The 24948-nt window shown below is 42.9% G+C and overlaps 2 protein-coding genes and 5 non-coding genes across 12 annotated transcripts; 6 read left to right on the top strand and 1 right to left on the bottom strand.

Annotated features, from left to right (window-relative positions):
• Window positions 1–637: 637 nt before the first annotated feature.
• Window positions 638–6951, top strand: EIF4A2 (eukaryotic translation initiation factor 4A2). Of its 4 annotated transcripts, XR_009551689.1 has the most exons (13): window positions 638–779; window positions 1445–1490; window positions 1594–1726; window positions 1988–2127; window positions 2825–2993; window positions 3423–3532; window positions 3759–3902; window positions 4190–4327; window positions 4572–4661; window positions 4883–4962; window positions 5367–5477; window positions 5765–5876; window positions 6183–6322. XR_009551689.1 is itself a non-coding variant. In XM_060198541.1 (11 exons), the coding sequence occupies exons 1-11, from the start codon at window positions 751–753 to the stop codon at window positions 6325–6327; spliced, it is 1224 nt and encodes a 407-aa protein (XP_060054524.1). In that variant the 5' UTR covers window positions 639–750; the 3' UTR covers window positions 6328–6951. The 4 variants fall into 4 exon arrangements, 1 of the variants encoding a protein (XP_060054524.1); XR_009551687.1 differs by lacking the exon at window positions 5765–5876 and having other exon boundaries at window positions 5367–5473; window positions 6183–6324; XR_009551688.1 differs by lacking the exon at window positions 5765–5876.
• Window positions 1822–1888, top strand: LOC132540660 (small nucleolar RNA SNORD2). Its single transcript, XR_009551847.1, has one exon. It is a non-coding gene; the product is annotated as a small nucleolar RNA SNORD2 (small nucleolar RNA).
• On the top strand, window positions 3566–3691 carry LOC132540591 (small nucleolar RNA SNORA63). Its single transcript, XR_009551785.1, has one exon. It is a non-coding gene; the product is annotated as a small nucleolar RNA SNORA63 (small nucleolar RNA).
• LOC132540657 (small nucleolar RNA SNORA81) lies at window positions 3939–4117 on the top strand. The gene has a single exon (XR_009551844.1). It is a non-coding gene; the product is annotated as a small nucleolar RNA SNORA81 (small nucleolar RNA).
• LOC132540590 (small nucleolar RNA SNORA63) lies at window positions 4373–4501 on the top strand. Its single transcript, XR_009551784.1, has one exon. It is a non-coding gene; the product is annotated as a small nucleolar RNA SNORA63 (small nucleolar RNA).
• On the top strand, window positions 4688–4831 carry LOC132540626 (small nucleolar RNA SNORA4). The gene has a single exon (XR_009551816.1). It is a non-coding gene; the product is annotated as a small nucleolar RNA SNORA4 (small nucleolar RNA).
• On the bottom strand, window positions 6941–24776 carry RFC4 (replication factor C subunit 4). Of its 3 annotated transcripts, none has more exons than XM_060198542.1 (11): window positions 24506–24776; window positions 21806–21948; window positions 19879–19957; window positions 15435–15514; window positions 12213–12332; window positions 9479–9622; window positions 8968–9088; window positions 8331–8456; window positions 7651–7731; window positions 7464–7577; window positions 6941–7073 (listed from the first exon to the last, which is right to left on the bottom strand). In XM_060198542.1, exons 2-11 carry the CDS (start codon window positions 21934–21936, stop codon window positions 6978–6980), a joined length of 1092 nt encoding a protein of 363 aa, XP_060054525.1. In that variant the 5' UTR covers window positions 21937–21948; window positions 24506–24776; the 3' UTR covers window positions 6941–6977. The 3 variants fall into 3 exon arrangements, with proteins under 3 accessions (XP_060054525.1, XP_007519823.1, XP_060054526.1); XM_007519761.3 differs by having other exon boundaries at window positions 24513–24775; XM_060198543.1 differs by lacking the exon at window positions 9479–9622 and having other exon boundaries at window positions 24513–24776.
• Window positions 24777–24948: the final 172 nt, after the last annotated feature.

The raw sequence follows: 24948 nt of genomic DNA, 5'->3' as shown, positions 1-24948 counted from the left end.
AGCCCCCGGCGTGAGTCGTCTGCCAAAGACACTCCATTTGCCTTGCCGCCGCGGATTTTCGGGGACGTGCTGGGTGGCCGACATTTTCCCTAGCGGGAGTTTCACACGTTTTCAAGATCTGAAAAAAGACGTTAAACGACCGGCTTAGAGGCCAGGCAGCTCCTCAACCTCCCACCGGGCAGAACCGCAACCGGAGCAACAACCCGGCCTCTGCGGCGCACAATGCGCAGGCCCCGGGCAGCAAACTGCCGCCTGCGCCGCCCGCTGCACCGGGCCCACCATGCGGCCCCCGCGCCCTCCCCGCCTTCCAGCCCCGGGGCCCCAGCCCCGCTCGCCCGGGCGCCTCTGCGTCAGGGACGCGGAAACCCCGTAGGAGCGCGCGCGGGGGGGGGGGGGGGAGTGCGGGGGGCGGGGAATGCTGGGCCGTGTACCACGCCTGCTGCAATATCCTTCCGCCACGAGGCAAAAGAGTCCCCAACTCCCCCCACTCCCCCGGACCCCAAGATGTCCATCGATCCCTGCATATCGAGAGGGCGCGCATATTTAGGTGTTCCTAGAGCTTTGCTTAAGTTATTTCTTTAAGTGACGACTCCGGGGTCACAATTAAGAAGGGGGGGAGGGAGAGGAGCGCCGCTCAACGAGTGGAAAAATTCCTCCGCCGGGAATGAGTTCCGGCCGCGAGCCTATAAAAAAACGGGAGGCGCAGCGCCACGGTCTTTTCAGTCAGGCGCTGAGTGGGCTCTTCGGAACATGTCTGGTGGCTCCGCGGACTATAACAGGTATGGCGCTGCCCCGGCCGCCGCGTCCTGCGGGCAAGGTCATAGGTGCTGCGCCCCAGGGACGTGGCCGTACCAGAGGGTGGGGAGACGGGGGTTCTACGCAGAGTGATCATTTTTTTGGGGGGGGGAGGGGGGAGGTTTAATGTAATCTTGTGTCCTTCGAGAAGCTTCCATAGTGAGCCGTCCCCAATGGCGGGGAGGCCGGGCGAGGACCCGGAAATGGGTGCTTCAAGCCTGCTTTTTACATTTTTCTGCCGAGGACGCTTTTGAATCTCGTGCTCTGTGGAGCGCGCCGTTGAGCCCCAGTCGTGGCGCAGTCCGCGTCGAGCACAGCGACCCCGGGGCGGACATGCTCTCGGCGGCCTGGGAACGGGCCCGGGCAGCGGCAGGTCGGGCGGCGGGAGCGCGGGGCCCGGCTAACCGTTGGCTCGGGCTCGCAGGCCGCTCCGCCGCGTCAATCACCCGGCTTGCGCAGTGGGAGGGGCGGGGTTCCGCGCGTGGCGCTCTCGCGAGACGGCCCGCCGCCGGGGCGGGAGGAGCGCAAGGCCTGGGGGCAGGGCAGGGCAGGCGGCGGCCGCGGGCGCCGGGTTAACCTTTGGGTCGCGGCGCGGGGTGCGGCGCCTCTTGCAAGGCGCGTCCGCCCTGACCCGCTGTCTCCTCCGCAGAGAACATGGCGGCCCAGAGGGAATGGACCCCGATGGTGTCATCGAGGTAAGAGGGGTGTGCGGACTTGGAAGCGCGGACGAGGTGAGCGAGTTCCCTGCCTTTATAACTCTGGCTGTTTGGCCCTTTTTCTTTTTAAAAATCCCTGCAGAGCAACTGGAATGAGATTGTTGATAACTTTGATGATATGAATTTGAAGGAGTCTCTTCTGCGGGGCATCTATGCTTACGGCTTTGAGAAGCCTTCAGCTATTCAGCAGAGAGCCATTATCCCCTGTATCAAAGGTAAAATGAGCCGGAGCGAGTGCGCTGCCGCGTAGACAGACCCTGAGCCTAGAAGGGAAAGAGCCGGGGGACTGGCGGCCTGTTGGTATTCCTTCAAGTGACATGATGGCAATCATCTTTCGGGACTGACCTGAAATGAAGAGAAAACTGTGCTGATCACTTGCTAATTTGGGTATAAGCTATTCGGAATGGAATACGTGGTGTGGACTAGACGTGGCGGTGTGATGTGGGATCGGTAAATGTGTATCCTACTTTTTTTAGGGTATGATGTGATTGCTCAAGCTCAGTCAGGTACTGGCAAGACAGCCACATTTGCTATTTCCATCCTGCAACAGTTGGAGATTGAGTTCAAGGAGACCCAAGCACTAGTATTGGCCCCCACCAGAGAACTGGCTCAACAGGTATTGATAGTGTAGTTCAAAGAACTGCTTGCGTGTTGCATAGATTTCAGGTTTCACAACTGTGAAGAGTTTTAAAACTTAGTATGAATTGTTTGGATCAGAACTCGCCCCATCTGTCCATGCATGCAGGGAGTGTTGGAAGTTATAACAGGAGCTGGGCACGCGGTGTGTAGGTTGGTTGTAGGCAGAAAAGTTGATTCGGGGGGGGCTAGATTTGCCCGCCTTTGAAAGTTTGAATGCAGTTGTGCAACATGAAAACTGCAGTGACATGTTATTTGACTGTCTCAGTAGTTTGTGATGCATCTGTTGCATGCTATGTTTTCAAAGCACACAGTTAAAAATGGCTTTGAAGCGAATCTTGCTTAAAGTTGGAGGCTTTCCTAGAGCAAGATTGTGAAACCATTGTCCCCTCGGGGAAAGATTTGTAAAAAGAGTTCGGTATGCTATTTACAATAAAAGAATGTAGGATATATTTTAAAAGCTTAAAAACGGTATGTGGGGCTACAGGATTCAGAGGTTTTACAAGGTGCAAAGATGAAAAGGGCATTGAGGTCAGTTTGCAGTTTAGTCTTGAGACTAGTTTTGTGCTGTGCATGCATACGAGCTATTTGCTGACCAGATGTCTCCCATTATGTTTTGGGAGTTAGTCATCACCTGTATTTCTGCTGGGCAATGGTGGTTTGTCTTTCTTCTGTAGATACAAAAGGTGATTCTGGCCCTTGGAGATTATATGGGAGCAACATGCCATGCTTGCATTGGTGGAACCAATGTTCGAAATGAAATGCAGAAGCTGCAGGCTGAAGCCCCACATATTGTTGTTGGCACACCTGGGAGAGTGTTTGATATGTTAAACAGAAGGTACCTTTGTAAGTATGACTACTGATTAGAGTGCTTTAGCTTATTGCAAGTCAAAAATACTGCTGAGATACAAGACAAATGGATTCTTTTTTTAAACTGAAAGGGAGGGGGAGGGTAAGATGGGGAGATAGATACCTGCAGCACTGCTTCACCACTTTTGATGCTGTCCCCCTGCAAGTGGGGATTCAGGTCTTGAACATGGCAATGATAATACGTAGCCCTTAACCTTAAGTGTGCCACTCCCCTGCCCCATAAGTTATTTTAAATTCAATTATTACTGGATAGGGACAGGAATTGGAGGGGGCAGGCTCTGGCCGTACTTAGTTCCTGATGCTTTTCCCCAGCAGGTGGGGCCCAGGGCCTTGAACCCAGCTCATTGCAGACTGCTTAACCAGGTGCACCACCATACATAGTCCCTAAAAGACTTTCTCTTACAGCTCCAAAATGGATCAAAATGTTCGTTTTGGACGAAGCAGATGAAATGTTGAGCAGAGGCTTCAAGGATCAAATCTATGAGATTTTTCAGAAATTAAACACCAGTATTCAGGTAAGCTTTCATTTTAGCCCTTTTGGGTTTTTAAAGCAGGAAATGTTACAATACAACTGTAGTGTTTTATTGTCGTTCCCCCTGCTTAGAGCAACTGATGCATACTATCTCTGCATGGCATGATTTCATAGCCAGACAGAGACGCTTGGCCTCAGACATCTTGGTTAAACTTTGGTGTTTAATGTATTAGAAATGATTTGTATGACAACATAATCTTTTTTTAAAGGTTGTGTTACTTTCTGCCACAATGCCAACAGATGTATTGGAGGTCACCAAGAAATTCATGAGAGATCCCATTCGAATCCTGGTGAAAAAGGAGGAACTGACCCTTGAAGGAATCAAACAGTTTTATATTAACGTTGAGAGAGAGGTAATTAATCTAGTTATTAAAGTGTAGGAATTATTTGCCTTCTTGTATAAGCACTGTGCTAAAATTACAGAAACTTTGATTTCATCTTGGTTTTTGTAATAATGCTAGCAGAGTACACACAAGAAGAAAAGTAACTGCACTAAATTAGAAAAGACTAGGGTGGACCTCTTTCTTAATGTCCAGTGTCCTTTGTCTTAAGATTTGGTGCAATACTGCTTTTGACATACCAGAATAAATTTCTAACTGCCTGGTAACTGATGAGTGACTAAACATTCTCAATGTTTCAGGAATGGAAATTGGACACACTCTGTGATTTGTATGAGACACTGACAATTACACAGGCGGTTATCTTTCTCAATACAAGGCGCAAGGTGGACTGGCTTACTGAGAAAATGCATGCCAGAGACTTCACAGTTTCTGCTCTGGTAAGAGCCATTCTAACCCACCAATGACAACGTCTGCTTTTATTACAGCAGGATTTAGACTACAATATGGCTGTCAGTGCTGTGTTGTCGTTCCCCCTGCTGAAAACAAAGTGTTTCTTTACTATACCTGTCTGCTTTATCCTGTGGCAGCCAGGGACGCTTGGTCTCATACATACTGATTAAAGAATTTAATGTTGATGATATTACCTGGAGATTTTCTGACAGGAGGTTTGTTAATTTGCAGCATGGTGACATGGACCAGAAGGAAAGAGATGTTATCATGAGGGAATTTCGGTCAGGCTCAAGCCGTGTGCTGATCACTACTGATTTGTTGGTAAGTTACTATACTACTATTTTGAACTACCAAATGTCAACTTCGGGGAAAGGTTTCACAGTAACCTTAACCTGCTTGAGCTGTTTGGAAGAGCAAAGAGAAGACCACACTCCACAGTGGGCTATATAATACTGAACATTATAGTCTGCTACTATATTGTGGCCTACATTATCTGGTGTGTTTTTTAAACATGAATTTTAATACCACCAATTGTATTTCAGGCTCGTGGTATTGATGTGCAACAAGTGTCTTTGGTTATAAACTATGATCTACCTACCAATCGTGAAAACTATATTCACAGGTGAGTGACATCTTGTTACTATATTAGTAAAATTTTTTTTCTGACTGGAAAGGTAACATGAAATGAGGGAATTTGAGAGTAAAGATAGAATTTGGTAAATAAAAATGCTAATTAAGACTTGTACATGAGGGAAGATTGGTGATACACAGTGGGAAACAGCTGTAAACATAGCCCGGATTGTAGACATGCAGACCAGGTTGTCTTCAGATCTGTTGGTCTTGGCTTGTTGTTAGTGATAATACCTTGTCCTCCATGTGCTTTCTTGATTTCTCTAGTTGGGATTTCATTGGTGTCATCTGGTAGCAATTTGAGCAGTCCCTGGCTACTTACAGTGGCTTTATCCCTAAATGAATTGAATTGTACTTTGTTATATGATGTAAAAAAAGACTTTTTAAAAAATACAGGAGTCGATAGCAGCAGTTGATGGCGAGAAGGCGCTCAGAAACGGCGTTGACGTAATTTAGGACGTGGAATCATAAGCGAAACAGCACACTGTTTGAATAAAGAGCGAGTCGGTATTTATATTTGTTTTTCTTTTGTCATGATTATTTGATATTAAGTTGCTCCGGCCAAAGGCTTTTTTTTTTCTGTATTAGTTTGTTAGGGTGTTGGTATTGTCTGGTTTCTATCAGGAAGGTAGAAAAGCTGTTTTGGAGCATTACATACTTAGTAATTTAAGAGTTTAAAACTTGTGAACTGAGCAAAAAGCAGTGATAAGTTTGGGTTACCATACCAAATATTTGTTTTCCCACTGGAAACAGTTGTTTTAGACAATAGTTAACCTCAGCGTTTGTATTTACAGTTTACGGTTCCAGAAGTGCGTCGAAATGGAGTACATAACTTGTTCTTGCTTTATCCCTGGTGTTCACATCTGTCCCAGGCTGACATCTGCACTCGCTGGCCCGCCCAGTTTGGTATGGGCATATTTAATCACACTACCCCAAACACAGTTACTGTCACCTGCTTTAAAAAAGAATGCTCAAGATACCTGATAAATCTCATTTTTGCAGCCAGACAAGTCTTGACTCCTTTTGGCACTAACTGCAAAGGAAGCTTTCTTTCTCTAGATTAACTTAGCAGCTAGTGCTCCAATTAGCACGAACTATTACCTTGATAAATAAAACAGCAGCTGATGGTTAACAAATGGATCATCATGTTTCAGTAGCTCCCACAGTTGTGAGAAGTTACATTCTAATTGCTTGTTTCTTTTTCTTACACAGAATTGGCAGAGGGGGTCGATTTGGGAGGAAAGGTGTGGCTATAAACTTTGTTACTGAAGAAGACAAGAGGATTCTTCGTGACATTGAGACTTTCTACAATACTACAGTGGAGGAAATGCCAATGAATGTGGCTGACCTTATTTAATCCCTGGGATGAGAGTTTTGAATGCTGTGCCCGCCTGTTGAATAGGCGATCACAACGTGCATTGTGCTTCTTTCTTTGGGAATATTTGAATCTTGTCTCAATGCTCATAACGGATCAGAAATACAGATTTTGATAGCAAAGCGACTTTAGTCGCGAGCTCTTGTGAGGAAAGCCGTCGGCTTCATCCTCTTTAGAGTTAGACTGTTGGGGTTGGGTATTAAAAGATGGGGTCTGTAAAGTCTTTTTTTCTTAGAAATTTATTTCCTAGTTCTGTAGAAATGGTTGTATTAGATGTTCTCTATCATTTAATAATATACTTGTGGACTAAAAGATATAAGTGCTGTATAAAGTCAGCCAATTATGTTAAACTAGCATATCTGCCTTTATTGTGTTATTAGCCTCAATAGGAAGGCCTTTAAAATTGATTTTTTTAAGAATTTGAATGTGTTTTGTTTGGTATTGTATTTATTCAATAAAGTATTTAATTAGTGCTAAGTGTGAACTGGACCCTGTTGCTAAGTAAGCCCCAGCAAGCAATCATATAAAGTCCCCAGTAAAATTGCCATATTGCACATGTCTTAATGAAGTTTGAATGTTAAATAAAAACTGTATATTCACTTTAAAGGTGCTTTAAGTTCTTTATTTGAAGTTCAGCAATTCTGAGTGAGTTGCTGCATCACAGCAGCACAGAGGCTTATTAGTTGTAGATGTTCATCGGCACCATCTGATAAGCACTTGTCCACTTCCTACAAGAAATGATGAGGTAGATTAGGTTCCAGTTTACATTCATATATAACCCCCTTCATTTTTTATAAAGAGGAAAACATAAGGGTACCACCACAGGAACATCCCCTTCCCTGATAGCTTTCTTATTCTTTAATCCTCTGGAAGTAATGGGCCTGAGGTCATTGTGGGATGCAGGTGGAAGGTCTGGCTTGTATAATTGCTTCCTGCTAAACATGGGTGTTGACTGGTCCAGGAGACAGTGGAAGTCAGGTAAGCATCATGCTAGCATCATTTTTAATAGACTTAAAGCACTACTCAGCTCTGGCTGATGGTGCTGGGATTAAACCTGAGGTCTTGGGAATTAAGGTACTATTACAGAGCCACTGTGCCCCATTATATCAATTACTTACAGCTAGTTTTTCTGTAATCACAGACTTCTGTTTATCAGAAAGGTCATTTTCTATGACCACATCATGCAGTTGGCTTACAACTTGATTTGCCGCATGACCCTCATTTATTAAGTCCTGAAACAAGTCACAAAAGTTAGTAGGGTGATTTATCTTTTTGCCCACTAAGTTACTAGTAAACTGGTGTTACCTTTATTAAGGCTTCTAGTTTGTCAAAAGAACCACTTTGACACACAGCAATTATTCCATCAATTGTCCCAGCTGGTATGACCTAGAAAGAAAAGATTTTATCCTTTATAACACATAAGGGTACAGTTTTTCAGCATCAGATGTACCTGGTAATGGGTGGATCAGTTGTTAGTAAAATTAGTTAGCTAAACCTTTGGCTCACAACCTGAGTGGCCATGTTGAGTCAAAAGTTTTCCAGATAACCACCTGTAGCACAATTTCTACTGGCTCTGAGGTGTTTGAAATTGGGAGAGGGAGTGATCATACCTCTACTGAGAAGGTGGAGTGGGGGTGTGGTCAATATCCTGGTGAGTGACACAAACTACAGTGGGTGAGGGCAGTGTATTATGAGCACACCTGTTAAAGAGGCTGGCTGCACTGTAGCACTGGATGCCACCCTTTGTGAATGTAAGGATGAGTCAATATATAGGTACCAGAACTGGGCTTCTATTTGTTGAAACTCGGCAAGAAGTAAAGTCATGTCAGAGACAACTCAGGCTCATGCTTGGCAATTCTAGTGTCCGTGCTTCCTTTCTTATTTTAAATAGTCTAGTTAGACGAAGCTCCTAAGTATTTTGTGTTTATGCAATGGATTTTTTTTTTCTAAAAGGAACAAGCAAAAAGAATTTCTAGTGATCTCACCCCAGCAATGTCTGTTATCACTTTCTCTGTGACCTCCTTTCCACCTGTTAATCGAGTAGCACTTTGAAGAAATGTAATGGCTTTTCTTAAGTCTCCTTCTGACACTTTAACAAGATAAGTTATCCCCTAAAGAAAATAAAATAATCAGTGATGCCCAGCTAATAACCACTCAAATGCATTTGAATAAGTAAGACTGAAAACCATAGTTTTAACTTAGAAGTTGGAGGGAAAATAATAATGTCCCTGGCTCAAGGGATTATCAGTTCTGTAGTGGCAGAATTTATGGAGACAGCATCAGTCTAGTGTAAAGACAGAAGACTGCCTCTGGAAGAAATTTGCAGAAACAAAGATGTTCTATACTTTTTCATTTATAAAGCAAGGAAAATTTCTACTGACAGTAAAGAATCAATAGCTTAAGTGACTTCTCTTGGTAACAAAGATTAAAAGAGTAATTTCTGGACCTTCTAGCTGTTGTCTACTTAGCTTAAGTTTGCCTGAAGAACTGACCCCAGAAACTTAACCCACTGCGCTACCACCCGACTCCCTGACCCCAGAAACTGAAGCCGTACATACTTGACTCTTGCAGGGCTTCTTCATTGTAGGAATTCTACCATAATAACCATGTTATATTAATTACCTCATTACTAATTTTAACATGCTCCTTGTCTGCAATTTCTAGTAATCGTTGCTGTTGAATTTTATCTGACAGAGGTTTGAAGCGGAATTTAGAACATCTAGAAGTCAGGGGTTCAATAATTCTGTAAAAAAATGAGGGTGGGAGTCAGAGTCAATGTCAAAGGAATTCTCCCACCAAAAAACAGAAACAGACAAAAAATCTCATTTTCATTAATATCAGACAGAAGACAGTTTTATTGTCAATAGTTATTGCAGGGGCTCGGTGTTGGCACTACAAATCTACTGTTCCATGCAGCTATGTTTCCCCCACCCCCTTCTTTCTATTAACTTGATAGGGCAGAGGAATTGAGAGGGGAGGGGAGACAACTGCAAACCTACTTCATTGTTTGTGAAGTGCCCCCTACAGGTGGGGAGTGGGGGCTCAAACCAGGGTCCTTGTGCATGGTAATGAGAGCTAAATCAGGTGTGCCCGAACCCTGATAAATTGGTTTTAAATTAAAAAGGAAACATACCGACTGACATAGTTACAGATGAGACAAAATCGGGTGGTTTTAGACTCTTTCTCCATGGTACGTCTTAAAGCTGCCTGAGCAGCTGAGGTCATAGAATCTGCTTCATCCAGAATCACAATCTTGAAAGGGGGGCATGGTTTCCCACTGAGTCAGAAATACATGCAGGAGTTAAATAATTCACTTATCACTACAATCTTGCTTTAGAACATTTCTACCACCCTTAGAAGGAACCATGTACCTATTAGTAGTCACTTGTGCAGTTTGGAAGGTAGCTCAACAAGGCTCAACTGGGACTCTCAAGCATGGTATCTGGAATCCAATCTCTAGCATGACATGTGCTAGAGTGATGGCCTGGTTCTCTCTCTTGAAAAAATATATATATATATATAATCTCCATATTTTCTTCCATAGATTTTTTTGTTTGTTTTAACCAGAGCACTGATCAGCTCTGGCTTATGGTGGTGTGGGGAATTGAACCTGGGACTTTAAAGCCTCAGGCATGAGTCTCTTTACATAACCATTATGCTATCTATCACCACCCTCTCCATAGATATTTCTAGTCTCAACATCCATAGTCAGATAATGTCATTTAAGATTGGCCTCTCCCACATAGTGTAATGTTTTCTAGGTTTGGCCATCCCTTTATACTTTACCAAAATGGCAAACGAAGACACAACTTGTTACTTGTCCACTCATTAGTTGCTATCATAATGAAGGGTTAAGTTTAATGTTTAACTTATTATAAGTAATGCTGCTATGAACATTTCTGTATATGTATTTCAGTAAACAAGTTTTCGTGTCTGAGGGCATATATTTAGGACTGGAATTGCTGGATCATATGGCAACTTTAACTTGCTGAGGAATTGTCAAGTAGTTTTTAAATTTGGCTTTACCATTTTATATCTCAAACACCAATGGATAAGGGTTCCAGTTTATCCCGGTCCTTGCCAATACTTATTGTGGAGGACCAGATAGACAGTTCATAGGACTGGTATGTATGGGGTCCCAGGTTTAATCCCTGGCATAACAAATGCCAGAGGTCTGGCTTCTCTCATGAAAATAAATCAGATGTTGAGCTAATAAGACAGCTCACCTGGAGGGTGCATGCATGCAACATAGGTTCTAGTCCCCAAGACACTTCTTTCTCCCCTCTGAATAAGTCAGCTAGGAGCAGTGAGAGCCCAGCAACAAATACCTAAACAAAATACCCTTAAAAGAGAAATTAAAACAAGTTTTGCCTGTCATTTTGGTGACAGACATCCTACTAGTGGAATTTCATTTTTCTAAAAATATTTTTATTATTTATCTCCTTTTTTTATTATTTTATCTATTTATCTACTTTTTACCAGAGCCCTGCTCAGCTCTGGCTTATGGTGGTACAGGGGGTTGAACCTGGGACTTTGGAGCCTCATGAGTCCCTCTGCATAACTATTATGCTATCTACCTCCACAATTGTATTTATTATTAATGACAGTGAATGGGAGAGAGAAACACAGCATCACTCTGGTGCATGTGCTACCAGGTATAAACCAGGAACCTCAGACACCAAGTCCGAGGCTCTACTATTAGACTCTTTCTTCAACCGTGAATTTAATTTTTTTACCAGAGCACTGCTCAGCTCTGGCTTATGGTAGTGTGGGGGATTGAACCTGGGACTTGAGAGCCTCAGGCATGAAAGTCTCTTTGCACAACCATTATACTATCTACCCTACCTTAACTTTTTCCCCCCACCTTTATAGGCAGAATTTCAGAAGGTAGAAACAAGAAGCTAGAGTACCATTGCAGTACACGCAGGGATAGTCAGGAGCTTCAGCCGTGCAAGTTCTGGACATTACAAGCTGAACAAGCCCTCCCACCCCAGCTTATCATCGTGGACTGCATTTCCTGAATCAGCTAATGAGACTGATGAGTATGCTTTTATATATTTACTGGATGTTTGCTCACCTTTAGAGGAGTGTCTATTCAGATCATTTGTCTTTTTTTTCTTTTTTAATTTTTACTTATTCATTAATGAGAAAGACAGAAGGATAGAAAAAGAACCAGACATCACTCTGGTACATGTGCTGTTGGGGATTGAACTTGGGACCTCATGCTTGAGAGTCCAATGCTTTATTCATTGGGCCACCTGCCAGACTACGCCTTTGTCTTTTTTAACTGGGTTCTAAGAGTTTTTTTTTTTCTTTTCTTTTGCCAGTGCACTGTTCAGCTCTGGCTATGGTGGTGCGGGGGGATTGAACCTGGGACTTTGGAGCCTCAGGCATGAGAGTCTGTTTGCATAACCATTACGCTACCCTCCAAGTTCTTTTATTTTTGATCTAACTCCTTATCACATATATGATTAAATATACTAAATTCAAGGCAGACATTAAAAATTAGTCAATCACTAGTATAACTAGTGCATTCTTATATAAATGTTTAGTTGCTGACTGACCTAAACATTCCTTTTTACTCAGTCGCCTATTTCACTTGTTAATCTCTCATCTAGCACTCTAAATGCATCCTGATTTGAAAAATAATTTGATTGTGAACTATACACTGAGGCTTGTGATATCTGACCATCCAAACTATCAAATTTAATAAAAGACCCTTGAGAGCCAAATAAAACTAGTAATATAATGAAAAGGTGACTTCTGGGTTTCAATAATCTGGACAGAAGTATGGTCTAAAATATGTAAGAGAGTTAGGACTATGGCAGAAACATGTTATATTAGACAAATAGAATGAGCTTACTTACTCTGAACGACTCCCTGACACAGTTAACTGAGCAAAATTCTTCACTTTCTCTCTAACTACTTGTATTCCACGTTCATCAGATGCATTTAACTCAAGAACTCTTAACCGGAAAAGTTCAGGCCTATGTCAAAATGAAACAAAAACAAAGCATCATTAGAGTATTATCAATAGAACAAAAGTCTAAACCATTTGTGCATTTTGTCATAGCTTAAAATCTACTTAGTAACCAATATGAGTAAAAGTTATACAATCACAGCTATATTTTTCTGTTTCAAAGATATGCAATTACAATTTTCTGTGCATTAAAAAATGCAGATAATAAAATAAAAATTTTAAAATGCTGATAGCTGTTAGCACGTAAAGTATGAAGATTTAGGGGGCCTGGTGGTGGCGCACCCAGTTAAGTACACATAGTACAAAGTGTCAGGACCAGCGCAAGGACCCGTGCAAGGATCTGGGTTTGCTTTGAGTAGCCAGCTCCCCACCTGCAGGGGGGTTGCTTCACAAGCAGTGAAGCAGGTCTGCAGGTGTCTTTCTCCCACTCTATCTCCTCCTCCCTTCTCAATTTCCCTCTGTCCTACTCACTAAAATGGAAAAAACAGCTGCCAGGGCAGTGGATTCACAGTGCTAGCACCCAGCCCCAGCAATAACCCTGGAGGAAAACAAAACAAACAAACAAAAGTATGAAGATGTAAATGAATTTTCTATTTAGGACTATCTCATAATCATTTGTCATGTCATCACACCAAATATAAGTGCCATCTCAATAATTTTTTAAAAATTATGTATTTATTATTGGAAACACCTGTACAGACAGAGAGACACGTGCAGCTCTGGTTCACTACTTGTGAAGCGATTCCTCTGCAGGTGGGGAGCTGGAGGCTCAAACCAGGATCCTTATGCCGGTTCATGAGCTTGGCGCCATGTGCGGTGCGCTTAACCCACAACATTACTGCCTAAACACCCCCCCCCCAGCTCCGTATTTTTTATTTAAAATTTTTTATATTTATTTATTTTCCCTTTTGTTGCCCTTGTTTTTTTGTTGTTGTAGTAGTTATTATTGTTGTTATTGATGTCATCATTGTTGGACAGAACAGAGAAATGGAGAGAGGAGGGGAAGACAGAGAGGGAGAGATAGACACCTGCAGACCTGCCTTGCCTCTGAAGCGACTCCCCTGCAGGTGGGGAGCCGGGGTCTTGAACATATTTTCTATTTTAAAACCATACACAGCATTACATGTAGAATTTAAAAAAAATTTTTGTTGCAGTTATTACTGCTGTTATTGCTGATGTCGTCATTGTTGGATAGGACAGAGAGAAATGGAGAGAGGAGGGGGAGAGAACGACAGACACCTGCAGACTTGCTTCACTGCTTGTGAAGTGACTCTCTTGCAGGTGGGGAGCTGGGGGCTTGAACCAGGATCCTTATGCCGGTCCTTGCATTTCACGCCATGTGTGCTTATTAACCTGCTGCACCACCGCCCAACTCCCTACAAGTAGAATTTATAATCAACATAAGTTACTGTTTCAGTTTAGATCTGAGCTGTGGGAAAATCCAAAAGTTCATATATATTCAATTTATTTATTTAGGATAGGAAGAGAGAATTTGAGGGAAGGGAGAGGTAAAGAAAGAGAGAGAGAGAGAGTACGCGCTACCCTGCAATACTGTTTCACTACTTGTAAAGCTTCCCCCCATTGTACGTGGGGACAGGAGACTTGAACCTGAGTCCTTGTGCACTGTAATATGTGAGCTCCACTAGGTGTGTCACCACAAAAGCTCTTCTAACTGCCTTGAAAATCAGGAGCTGGGGCCTGCGCAGGGTCTCACTTGGCTGAGTTCACACATTACAGTGAACAAAGATCCAGGTTCAAGCACTCAACTGCTGTCTACAGTGGGGGAAGCTTCACAAGTGGTGAAACAGTGCCGCCGGTCTCCCTCTCCCTCCCTTCCCTCTCAATTTTTCTGTCTCTATCCAAAATATTGAGTGTTGGAAAAGTCACGACACATTTTTGCACAGAAAAACAGACAAGTATGTCATGACTTTGACAACCCAATAAATCTTTTTTAAAAAATGTATTAGTGATTTAATATTGATTTACAAAATTATAACAGGTGTACAACTCTGCACTGTTTCTACCACCAGAGTTATGAATGTCTAGTCCTGCTACTGTAAGCAACAGCAATTGTCTGAAGGTTGATGATATGGGTTAACTACTATTTCTATAACTGTCTATATTTGCCCATTTTTTCCTATGGTTCCATCTGACAACCCAATATATCTTAAAACAAAACAAGATAGAAACTGTCAATTAAGTAAAATACTAGGTTCACAGGCACTTCCCGTTCATCTTTCTTCACATCTTGATACAGAAAATTATCTCTACATATCTGATGGTGTCGGAGGCAACTAGTTATTCTTTGTAGGATTTCAGATATTTCCTTTGGCCATATGCCTAGTACGGAAATTGTGGGCTATCCTGAATTTATTCTCAGGTCATCTGTGTCCCATGAATATCATTTTTTAAAAGGTTTTATTTATTCATGAAGAAGACAGGCAGAGAGAGAAAGAACCAGATATCACTCTGGTACCTGTGCTACTGAGGACTGAACTTGGGACCTCACGCTTGAGAGTCCAATGCTATATCCACTGCACCATCTTCTGGACCACTGCCCCATGACTATCCTCACACCTACACATTTATCTTCATACAAAGAGGAGTGGAAGAAGGTGTCTCATGGAGATTTTCTGGTATACCTGCAACCAAACTGCAGCAGCACCACATACTCTGTTGACTTGAGGATAAGGAGTGGGCCTAACCATTCCAAAGGCAGAGTCTTGGAAGTCCAGAGTAAGAAGGAACTCAAGATATGGTAGTACAGGTCAGTAGTATTTATAGTGTTTGACATATTCGATCACAAAGCTGGTGAAAGCAATCATGAAGAGTGTTCCAAAATCATAATGAAAGAATTAAGGCTCCTTATGCCATAGTACATCCAGACATTTAAACAAAATCCAGAAGAGAGGCTATTAAAAGATGTCAGCAAGTTAATTCACTGGAGCAGAAGAACAGAAATAGGGGAGTGGCTAAATAAGAGACTCAGAAACAAAACTAAACCCAGCAACCTCACAAAGAAATTCAATTCAGTTTTTTAGAAAAAGAAAAACAGGACTGAAGAATTTTGGGTCAAATCTTATTTATTAAAAGTGAGACGCCAACTTACCCAAAAAGTTCTCTAGCTGCTGCCAAAATAGTAGAAGTCTTTCCTGTTCCAGGTGGCCCATAAAACAACAGATTAGGGAGCTGTAAAAGTTAAGTTGTATTTAATTACATTTTGTTATGATGATGATGATTATTATTACTGTTTTTTTTCATCCAGGGTTATTGCTGGGACTTGGTGCCTGCACTACGAATCCACTACTCCTGGAGGTTATTTTTCCCCCTTGTTGTTACTGCTGCTGTTGTCATTGGATAAGACAGAGAAATCAAGAGAAGTTGGGAAGACAGGGAGGGGGAGAGAAAGAAAGACACCTGCAGACCTACTTCACTGCTTATGAATCGACCCCTCTGCAGGTGGGTAGCCCGGGGCTCAAACCAGGATACTTATGCCGGTCCTTGTGCTTCGCACCATAAGTGCTTAACCCACTGTGCTACCGCCCAACCCATATGTGTGTGTGTGTGTGTGTGTGTTTATGAGAGCTAGAAATAGGCAAGAGAGGGAAAGAGATGACACCTGCAGCCTGCACCACCATTTGTGAAGCTCTTCGCCTGCAGGTGAGAACCAGAGGCTTGAACCCAGGTCCTTAACCGCTGTAATGTGTGAGCTCAACCAGGTACTCCACCACCTCAACCCAGCAGCACTGCATTATTTTCATCTGTGAATAGCTGAGTATTTGTAATGATTCACTGAGTTAACTAGGGTGTGTAAGGACTTGGATTCTTGATAATGTGGAAGAAATACTAAATCTTACGTATTAACAGTCTGACGCAGGGTGCAGTCAAGAACTGTACGTGGAATACGACTGATAATTCCCAAATTCCTTTTTGAAAAAAAAATTCTTATTGTGATTCTGCTTCAAGTCCTTTAAAGTAAAGAAAGGAATGAATCATTTTACTTAAGCCTGATACATTTGTTGACCGAGCTAAGAACATTATCGACAGGGCCGGGGGGAGACAGTATAATGGCTTTGCAAATAGACTTTTATGCCTGAAGCCCTGAAGTCCCAGGTGTTCAGTGCCTCCTCACTGCCCCTCGAATGCACAGTGGAGCAGCACTCTTGTCTCCTCCCTCAATACCACCCCCCCATTTTCCTCTCTATCTCTCTCATTAAAACCAAACAAATAAACATATTTAAAAAGAAAGAACATTAGCAATTAAAATACATCTTGAGAACCCTGGTGGTTATGGGTGGGACACTGAATGTGGTGGTGGGTGCTTCGTGGAACTATACCCCTGTAATCTTGTAATTCTGTAAAACATGATTAGTAATGCTATGCAGATCAAACCCCAAGTTTTACACTGTCTTTCTATAACTGATATTACCACTGCACCCACAAAATAACTCTTGATCGAAGCATTAAAAATACATGGTGTCCTTCATTGCTTTCTTTCTTTTTAATTTTTATTTATTGGATAGAGGCAGCGAGAAATTGAGAGGGAAGGCGTGATAGAGAGAAAGAGAGACACCTGCAAACTTGCTTCACCACTCACAAAGTTTACCCCCTGCAGGTGGGGACTGGGGGCTTAAGCCTGGGTCCTTGCACACTGTAACATGAGCACTCAACCAGGTGCGCCACCACGCAGCCCCTCATTTCTATAAATATTACTGTGCAGTGAAAACTGTGAACTAAGGGTAAGGGAAGACAGCAGAGCGGTTACATAAAAGACTCCCATGCCTGAGATTTCAAGGTCCCAGGCTGAATCCCCTGTACCACCATAAGCCAGAGCTATGTAGTGCTCTGGGAAAATAATTACAAGAAAAAAAAAATACTAAAAGGTCAACATATTAGATCAAAACAAATACTTCCAAAGTAAAAGATTTGAGGGGCCAGGTGGTAGCACACCTGGTTGAGTGCACATGTTATAGTGCACAAGGACCTGGGTTCAAGCCCCTGGTCCCCAAGTGCAAGGGAAAAGCTTTGCGAGTGGTGAAGCAGGGCTGCAGATGTCTCTCTGTTTCTCTCCTTTCCTATCACCCCTTCCCTCTCAATTTCTGACTGTCTCTATCCGATAAATAAAGATTAAAAAAAAAAAAGAAAACTCTCTAAAAAAGAAAAAGTTTTGAAATGCAGATTAGGGCTGGCAAGATGGCTCACTTGGATACCGTACTGCTTTGCCATGTACATAGTCTGGGTTCTAGGGTTCTAGTCAGGACAAAATGAACTGAAGGAAGTGTCAATGCTGTGGTATTTATCTCCATCTATATTTATATCTGAAACAAGTCAACCTGGCAAGGTGAAGCTCCAGTGACAACAACAACCAAAAAACAAAAAAAAGACAAGGACTATGACTTATTTCACAATCTGTATTGTTGTGTAATGCCACAAAGAGAATTAGGAGGAAAAAAAAAAGTCACAGAGGAATTTCTAATCCAAAACAACCAGACTGAGAGGAATTAAGTTTACTTTGGGGGAATAAAACAAAAGCCACATGGGGGTTAGGCGTTGGCGCACCTGGTTCAGTGCTCACATTATAGTGCACAAGAATTTAGGTTGAAGCCCCTGGTCCCCACCTACAGGGGGAAAGCTTCACAAGTGGTAAAACAGGGCTGAAGGTGTCTGTCTCGTTCCCTCTCCACCACCCTCTTCCTCCCTTCTCCATTTGTTTCTCTCCAATGGTAAACAAAAATATTTAAAACAAACACCAAATTCCACTTTCATCGGTAGCGGCTTCCCCTTCACTAAGAGGTTCTTTTTTTTTTAAGAAAAATTGTGATTAGTAATGGTTTATAAGATTGTAAGATTCCAGGGTATAGTACCACACTGCTTGAAAAATGAAAAAAAAAAAAAATAAAAAATTCATTTAGACAGAGAGGCAAAGTGAGAGTATAAGAGATCATAGCACCAAATCTTTCTTTGATATGGTGATAACTGGGCTCAAACTTACATCATGAACATGGCAGAGCAGCACAATAAGTGAGCTATTTCACCGTCCTACGGCTACTCTCTCTCTCTCTCTCTCCTTCCCTCTCTATAAAGTGTGAGACAGAAAGATACAGAATCCCCTCCCAACCAAGCAGGGAGTGAAGCTTGAACCCAGGCCCACTAAAATGGTAATATGTGCGCTCTACCACCACCAGGTCCCTTCAATGAGCTATTAAAGCACTCCATTGCGTATGATTTTAAAATGTGAATTCTTCGTATGGGTTTATCCTGTTCCTGTCTTTGGAGTAATCTGAAATGCAGGTCACTCAAGGCATTTACTCCATTTATCTAATAGGAAAGATACTGAACAAAATGCTCAAATAAAAAAAAAATAGATTGGGGGCTAGGCAGTAGCGCAGCAGGTTAAGAGCACATGGTTCGAAGCCCAAGGACTAGCGTAAGGATCCCGGTTCGAACTCCTGGCTCCCCACCTGCAGGGGAGTTGCTGGTGTCTATCTTTCTCTCCCCTTCTCTGTCTTGCCCTCCTCTCTCCATTTCTCTCTGTCCTATCCCACAACAACAACAAAAACAACCACAATAATCATAAAACAACAAGGGCAACAAAAGGTGGAAAAACAGCCTCCAGGAGTAGTTGGATCTGTAATGTAGGCACCGAGCCCCAGCAATAACCCTGGAGGCAAATAAATAGATAAATAAATAAACTTAAAAAAAAAAGATTTACTTATTTATACATGAGACAGGAAGAGAGAGAAGAGCTAGCTATCAAAGGACATGGATCACTGCTCCACGCTTGAGTATCTTTTAAGGCACATATACTTCTCTTAATTACTTGGTTTACATATTTATTCTTTATCTTTAGCTTATATAAAAAGGGGCTTGGTCTGTCTTCAGTGGTTTATACTTGAGTACTATACAACAATACAACAGGGCCAGGGAGATAGCTCGGCCTTGTTAAAGAGTACCAATGAATATGCCAGAGGCCCCAGGTTTAATCCTGGGCAACACCTGATATCAGAGCTGAGCAGTGCTTTGGTATATCTCTCTTCCCTTATAATAGATAAATCTTCTAAAATTCAAACAAACAAAATCAATGCCACAAGAAAAAGTACTTGATGCCTAGTCAATCTATTAATTAGTCATTGTAAAACAGCTACTTTGCTGTGCACACAGTGGAGTATTTTTAAAATATATATATATTTTTATTTATTCCCTTTTGTTGCCTTTGTTGTTTTATTGTTGTAGTAGTTATTACTGTTGTTACTGATGTCGTCGTTGTTGGACAGGACAGAGAGAAGTGGAGAAAGGAGGGGAAGATGGGGGGGAGAGAAAGACAGACACCTGCAGGCCTGCTTCACCACCTGTGAAGCGACTCCCCTGCAGATGGGGAGCCGGGGGCTCGAACTGAGATCCTTATGCCGGTCCTTGCACTTTGTGCCATGTGCGCTCAACCTGCTGCGCTACCGCCTGACTTCCTCACAGTGGAGTATTTTAAGGTTGTAAAGGAAGAAGACGAATAAAAAGTTTTAAATCTTCAAAGATAGTAAACAGTGTTCACTACTTACATCAGCACCTTGTAAAGACTTTTTTAGCACTGCGACTACTTCTTCCTGGAAAGCAACTTCATCCACACATTTTGGGCGACTAAGAGAAAAAAGGAAATTGTGTATTATTGTAGTATATTTCAGCAGCTCCAGGCTAAAATACTCATAGATCAGTAACAAAATAGAATCTTTTTTTTTTATTTTTAATTTTTTACTTATAAAAAGGAAACATTGACTAAACCATAGGATAAGAGGGGTACAACTTCGCAGAATTCCCACCACCAGATTTCTGTATCCCATCCCCTCTCCTGATAGCTTTCCTATTCTTTAACCCTCTGGGAGTATGGACCCAAGATCATTGTGGGATGCAGAAGGTGGAAGGTCTGGCTTCTGTAATTGCTTCCCCGCTGAACATGGGCGTTGATAGGTTGATCCATACTCCCAGCCTGTCTCTCTCTTTCCCTAGTGGAGAAGGACTCTGGAAAGTGGAACTCCAAGGCACACCGGTGGGGTTGTCTGTCCAGGGAAGTCTTTTATAGTCTGCCCCACAGAGGTGGCACAGTAGCTAAAGTGTTAGATGTTCACGCATCAGGTCCTTTTGAAAAAAATCTGTCAGATATAATCCAGAAAAACAAGCACGTTATAAACCAGGCTCTAACATTTACATACCTTCACTGTCCAGGTAGATTACAAGCATGAAGTAGGAAAAATGTAAGGCGAGGGAAAATATTAATATCAGGACATATGGTAAATCCAGGACAAATGAGTTGCAAAAGGAGCAGAACTCAAGTCCACCTAACTACTGTCAGGTGAGTCCCTATGCCTAGTAACAAGCTAGAAATTTAGATATCTTTCTACTCTGTAAAATGTACTCAACTTAAAAACTGACGAATTTATGCAAAAATTCTCATTTTTCACTGCAGCACTGGTACCATATAGAGCGCAATCACCTTACTTCGGCTCCTAAGTACTTTGTAAGCCGCTGGTAAGAAAGTAAAGTTACTCTAGGGACAAGAACTACTTTTCCTAATAGCACTTAGCTGACTGAAATTTAATTTGAGTCACTTAAGGTACTGTTTTCTTTCCAAATATATAATAAAAACCTAATTCCTACAAAACAGTCATGAAAAGGGCAACATCTCATTTAATGCCAACAAAGAGCTTACAGTAGCCTCCAGAAACTTTATTTTCTTCACTGTTGTTTCTCAGTCCCTAAAGTCACAGGCTTTTTATTTATTTATTTATTTATTTATTTATTTTTATTCAAAGAATTGTTTGGTTCTGGCTCACGGTAGTGCTGGAGATTGAATTTGGGAGCTCAGTACCTCAGGCATGAGAGTCTTTCTGCATAACCACTATGCTGTCTCCCCAGACACTTACTTACTAGTATCATGATTATGTTTAAGATTGATTTAGTAACGTGAGAGCCAGAGAAGGAAGAGAGAAACAGAGCACTAACTACTCCGGCACATACGACACTGAAGATGGAACTCCACGCCTCATACTCTCACGTCCAACGTTATAGCCACGCTGCCATCTCCAGGGCACTAAGTTATATTTTAGTTATACAGAAGATTTTTAATTACCTTCATTTATCGGACAGAGATATCCAGAAATCGAGAGGAAGGGGGAGATAGAGAGGGAGAGAGTCAGAGAGACACCTGCAGTAATGCTTCACCACTCATAAAGCTTTCCTCCTGCAGGTGGGGGCTGGGGGCTTGAACCCAGGTCCTTATGCATTGTAACATGTGCTCCCAACCGGGTCACCACCCGGCCCCAAGAAAAGTTCATCTATAAAACACAAAAATTAAACTAGAACATTTTTGGCTATAAGTTTCTCTGTCTTACAAATATTCAAGGACAATATTTAAACAAAGTAAATCATCCCCCCTTAGGTAAAAATGTCATAAAAATGTAGGCATTATTTCAACAACCCAAGCATTCTTACTATTTTTCTACCCATGGGACAGGTTTGGTTTTCTTGTTCTCTCCACTGCTTCCTGTGGTGTCAGCTGTTCCTCGAGCCTTGGTCAATGGTGGTTTAGTACTGATGGATGCGCCTTTTAGAAATGCCTGCATGGTTACTTCACCCTGACAGGGAGCAAGACAGACAAGTTCTTTTAAACCTGAAAACCTTGAAATCACACTTTTATTTTATTTTTTAGGCTAGAGAGAGTAAAAGAGTCCACAGCACCAAAGAAGCTTCCTTCAATGCACTAGGTTCAAACCCGGGTCACACAGCAAAGTTGCAAACTATCCAAGTCAGCAATTCCACTGGCTAGAAAACATACTCTATCTTGTGCAAAGATATTTAGTACTGGGGGTTGGGTGGTAGCACAGTGGGTTAAGCACACACGGTGCGAAGTGCAAGGATCTGCATAAGGATCCTGGTTTGAGCTCCCGGCTCCCCATCTGCAGGGGAGTTCGCTCCACAAGCGCTGAAACAGGTCTGCAGGTGTCAATCTTTCTCTCCCCCTGTCTTCCTCTCCTCTCTCCATTTTTTCTCTGTCCTATCCAACAACAGCAATAACAACAATAATAAGAACAATGATAACAAGGGAAAAATAGCCTCCAGGAGCAGTTGATTCATAGTGCAGGCACTGAGCCCCAGTGATAACCCTGGAGACAAAAAAAAAAAAAAAATCAGTACTTACTAAGTAAAGGATATTTTCTGTTGTTGGTTACTGAGCTTCATTGTCCCAGACTGACTTTTTCAGGGACAGAGAGCCAGAAGGAAAGAGCGTAACACCGAAGCCTCCTTCAGTATGGTGGGAGCTTGATTCAGCATGGAATACCCAACAAAGAGCACTAGCTATGCGAGCTATCTTGCTAGCCCAAGTAAAGGATACAACCTTGTGGCCAGACAGTGTCACACCTAGTTGAGTGCATAAATGCTACTATACACAAGGACCCAGGTTCAAGCCCCTCTCCTACAGGTGCACGGGGAAGCTTCATTGAATGTTGAAGCGATACTGTGTCTATTTCTCTCTCCCTCATCTTTCAATTTCTCTCCGTCCTATCAAAATAAAAGAATGTGTGACTCGGGCGGTGGCGCAGCGGGTTAAGCGCAGGTGGTGCAAAGTGCAAGGACCGGCATAAGGATCCCGGTTCGAGCCTCCAGCTCCCCACCTGCAGTGAAGCAGGTCCGCAGGTGTCTTATCTTTCTCTCCCCCATCTCTGTCTTCTCCTTCTCTCTCCATTTCTCTCTGTCCTATCCAACAACAACATCAACAACAATGACATCAATAACAACAGTAATAACTACAACAAGGGCAACAAAAGGGAAGAATAAATAAATATTAAAGAAAAAGGTTAAAAAAAAAGAATTTGTAAAAGTTTTTTTTTTTTTTAAAGGTACTACCTCATGATTTAGCATTCTCTTAAAGTGTTACAAAGATACGAGTCCCAAGAAATTATGGAAATCAGAACAAAATTAAAACTTATGTCAGAATTTTAGAGATTTCCACAATTAGGATAAAATGTCATTAATGGCCAAATGGCCTCACAGTCTCTTCCACTTCAGTTGATGGGCCTCTTGTTCAGACCTTTTGATGGACTTGGCAGCTGGTGCTGGGACCACAGATGAAATTGTCCACTGCGTTCCCTAGATCTAGAGCTTCCCAAGGGTTCACTTTACTGACAGCCAATGCCTGCCACCATGAAAAGACTTTCTCATCTGTTAAACGCTGTTTTTCTGATAACCTGCTCATGTGCAGAAACTGAACCGATGTAGAAAAGCATGTGGAGTTTTCAAAGGTCATACAACCTCCTACCCATAAGACAATGGCTATTAACATCAGGTAAACATTCTTTCTGGGAGCAGAAAGCATTCTTAGGACGCCTGAAAATCCCAAGCATTCCTGGCAATTCTCTTGCTTTTCATTTTTTTCTGCTAGAGCAGTGACGAGTACACAGCAGATGCGTCACTGCACTGCCCTTTATGAGACTCAAGTCTCATACAGCTAAGGTCTGTTAAATAAGACAGCTGACTTTAGAAACACATCTACACAGAGACACACTGAATCGTGCAAAACATAGTTTGGTGCTTAAAAGTATATGCTCAATGAGGAAAACATACTCTGAATATCAGTTCAGATAGCAGTTGCTATCTCCCTTGCCCAACAGTCAAGATTCTATTTATTTATTTATTTATTATTTTCTTTATTACCAGAGCACTGCTCAGCGCTGGTTTATGATGGTGCGGGGAACTGAACCTGGGACTATGGAGCCTCAAGCATGAGAGTCTGTTTGCATAACCATTATGCTATCTTCCCCCGTCCAAGACTTTAATTTTTTTTTATTACGATCTTTATTTATTTATTTGGATAGGCAGCCAGAAATCAAGAGGGAAGAAAGGGGGTGGCAGAGAGGGAGACAGACACCTGCTAGACGGCTTCACCACCTGCAAAGCTTTTCCTCCTCTGCAGGTGAGGACAGGGGGCTCAAACCCGGGCCCTTGCTCAGGGGAACATGTGCGCTCAGCCAGGTGCACCACCACCCGGCCCCCCAAAGCAGTACAGCCACCGTCTCGCCCAGGACTGGAGAGGGAGGAGGAGGAGGCGGCTCTGGGCGGAATGTGGGGGGACAGGGCAGGGGCCTCCAGCGGGCAGAGGGAGGCCTGTCCCCCGCCATCTCTCGGCCGGGTCACCTGTTACCTCTAGCTCCCAGCGCGCGTCCCAGGGCGGGAGGGGGGTGTCTCAGCCGTACGATCGTCCTTGGGGCTTCCGGGATAGGGAGGAGGGAAAACAGTGGCGAAGTCTTAGCGTCGTTGCTCCACTCCCAGAATACCAGGCCCAGGAGAACCTCGAGTCGCGCAGGCCGATGAAACCTTAAGACGGCCGCTGTCAGCCAGCGCGGGAGCCCCAGTTCCCGCCACGGAGCCGCCCGCGAGGGGCAGGCCGGGAGTTGGTCGCGTGGAACGCGTCACTTCCGGCCCGCTGCAGGCGCGGCAGTTTACGGCTTTCGGCTTTTGTTTATAAACAAGGAAGCCAACGAATTCGCCGTGGGTTGTGTAGACAGAATCCAGCCCGGTTCCCGGTGCCTTCATCTGATTATAGGCCCCAGACAGGGCGCTTTCAGGGGAGGGAGTGT

This window comes from Erinaceus europaeus, chromosome 9 (assembly GCF_950295315.1).
Source record: "Erinaceus europaeus chromosome 9, mEriEur2.1, whole genome shotgun sequence".
In the NCBI taxonomy this organism is placed as follows: domain Eukaryota; kingdom Metazoa; phylum Chordata; class Mammalia; order Eulipotyphla; family Erinaceidae; genus Erinaceus; species Erinaceus europaeus.
The sequence above is the reverse complement of the archived record's forward strand: the minus strand, read 5'-3'. Positions and strand labels throughout refer to the sequence as shown.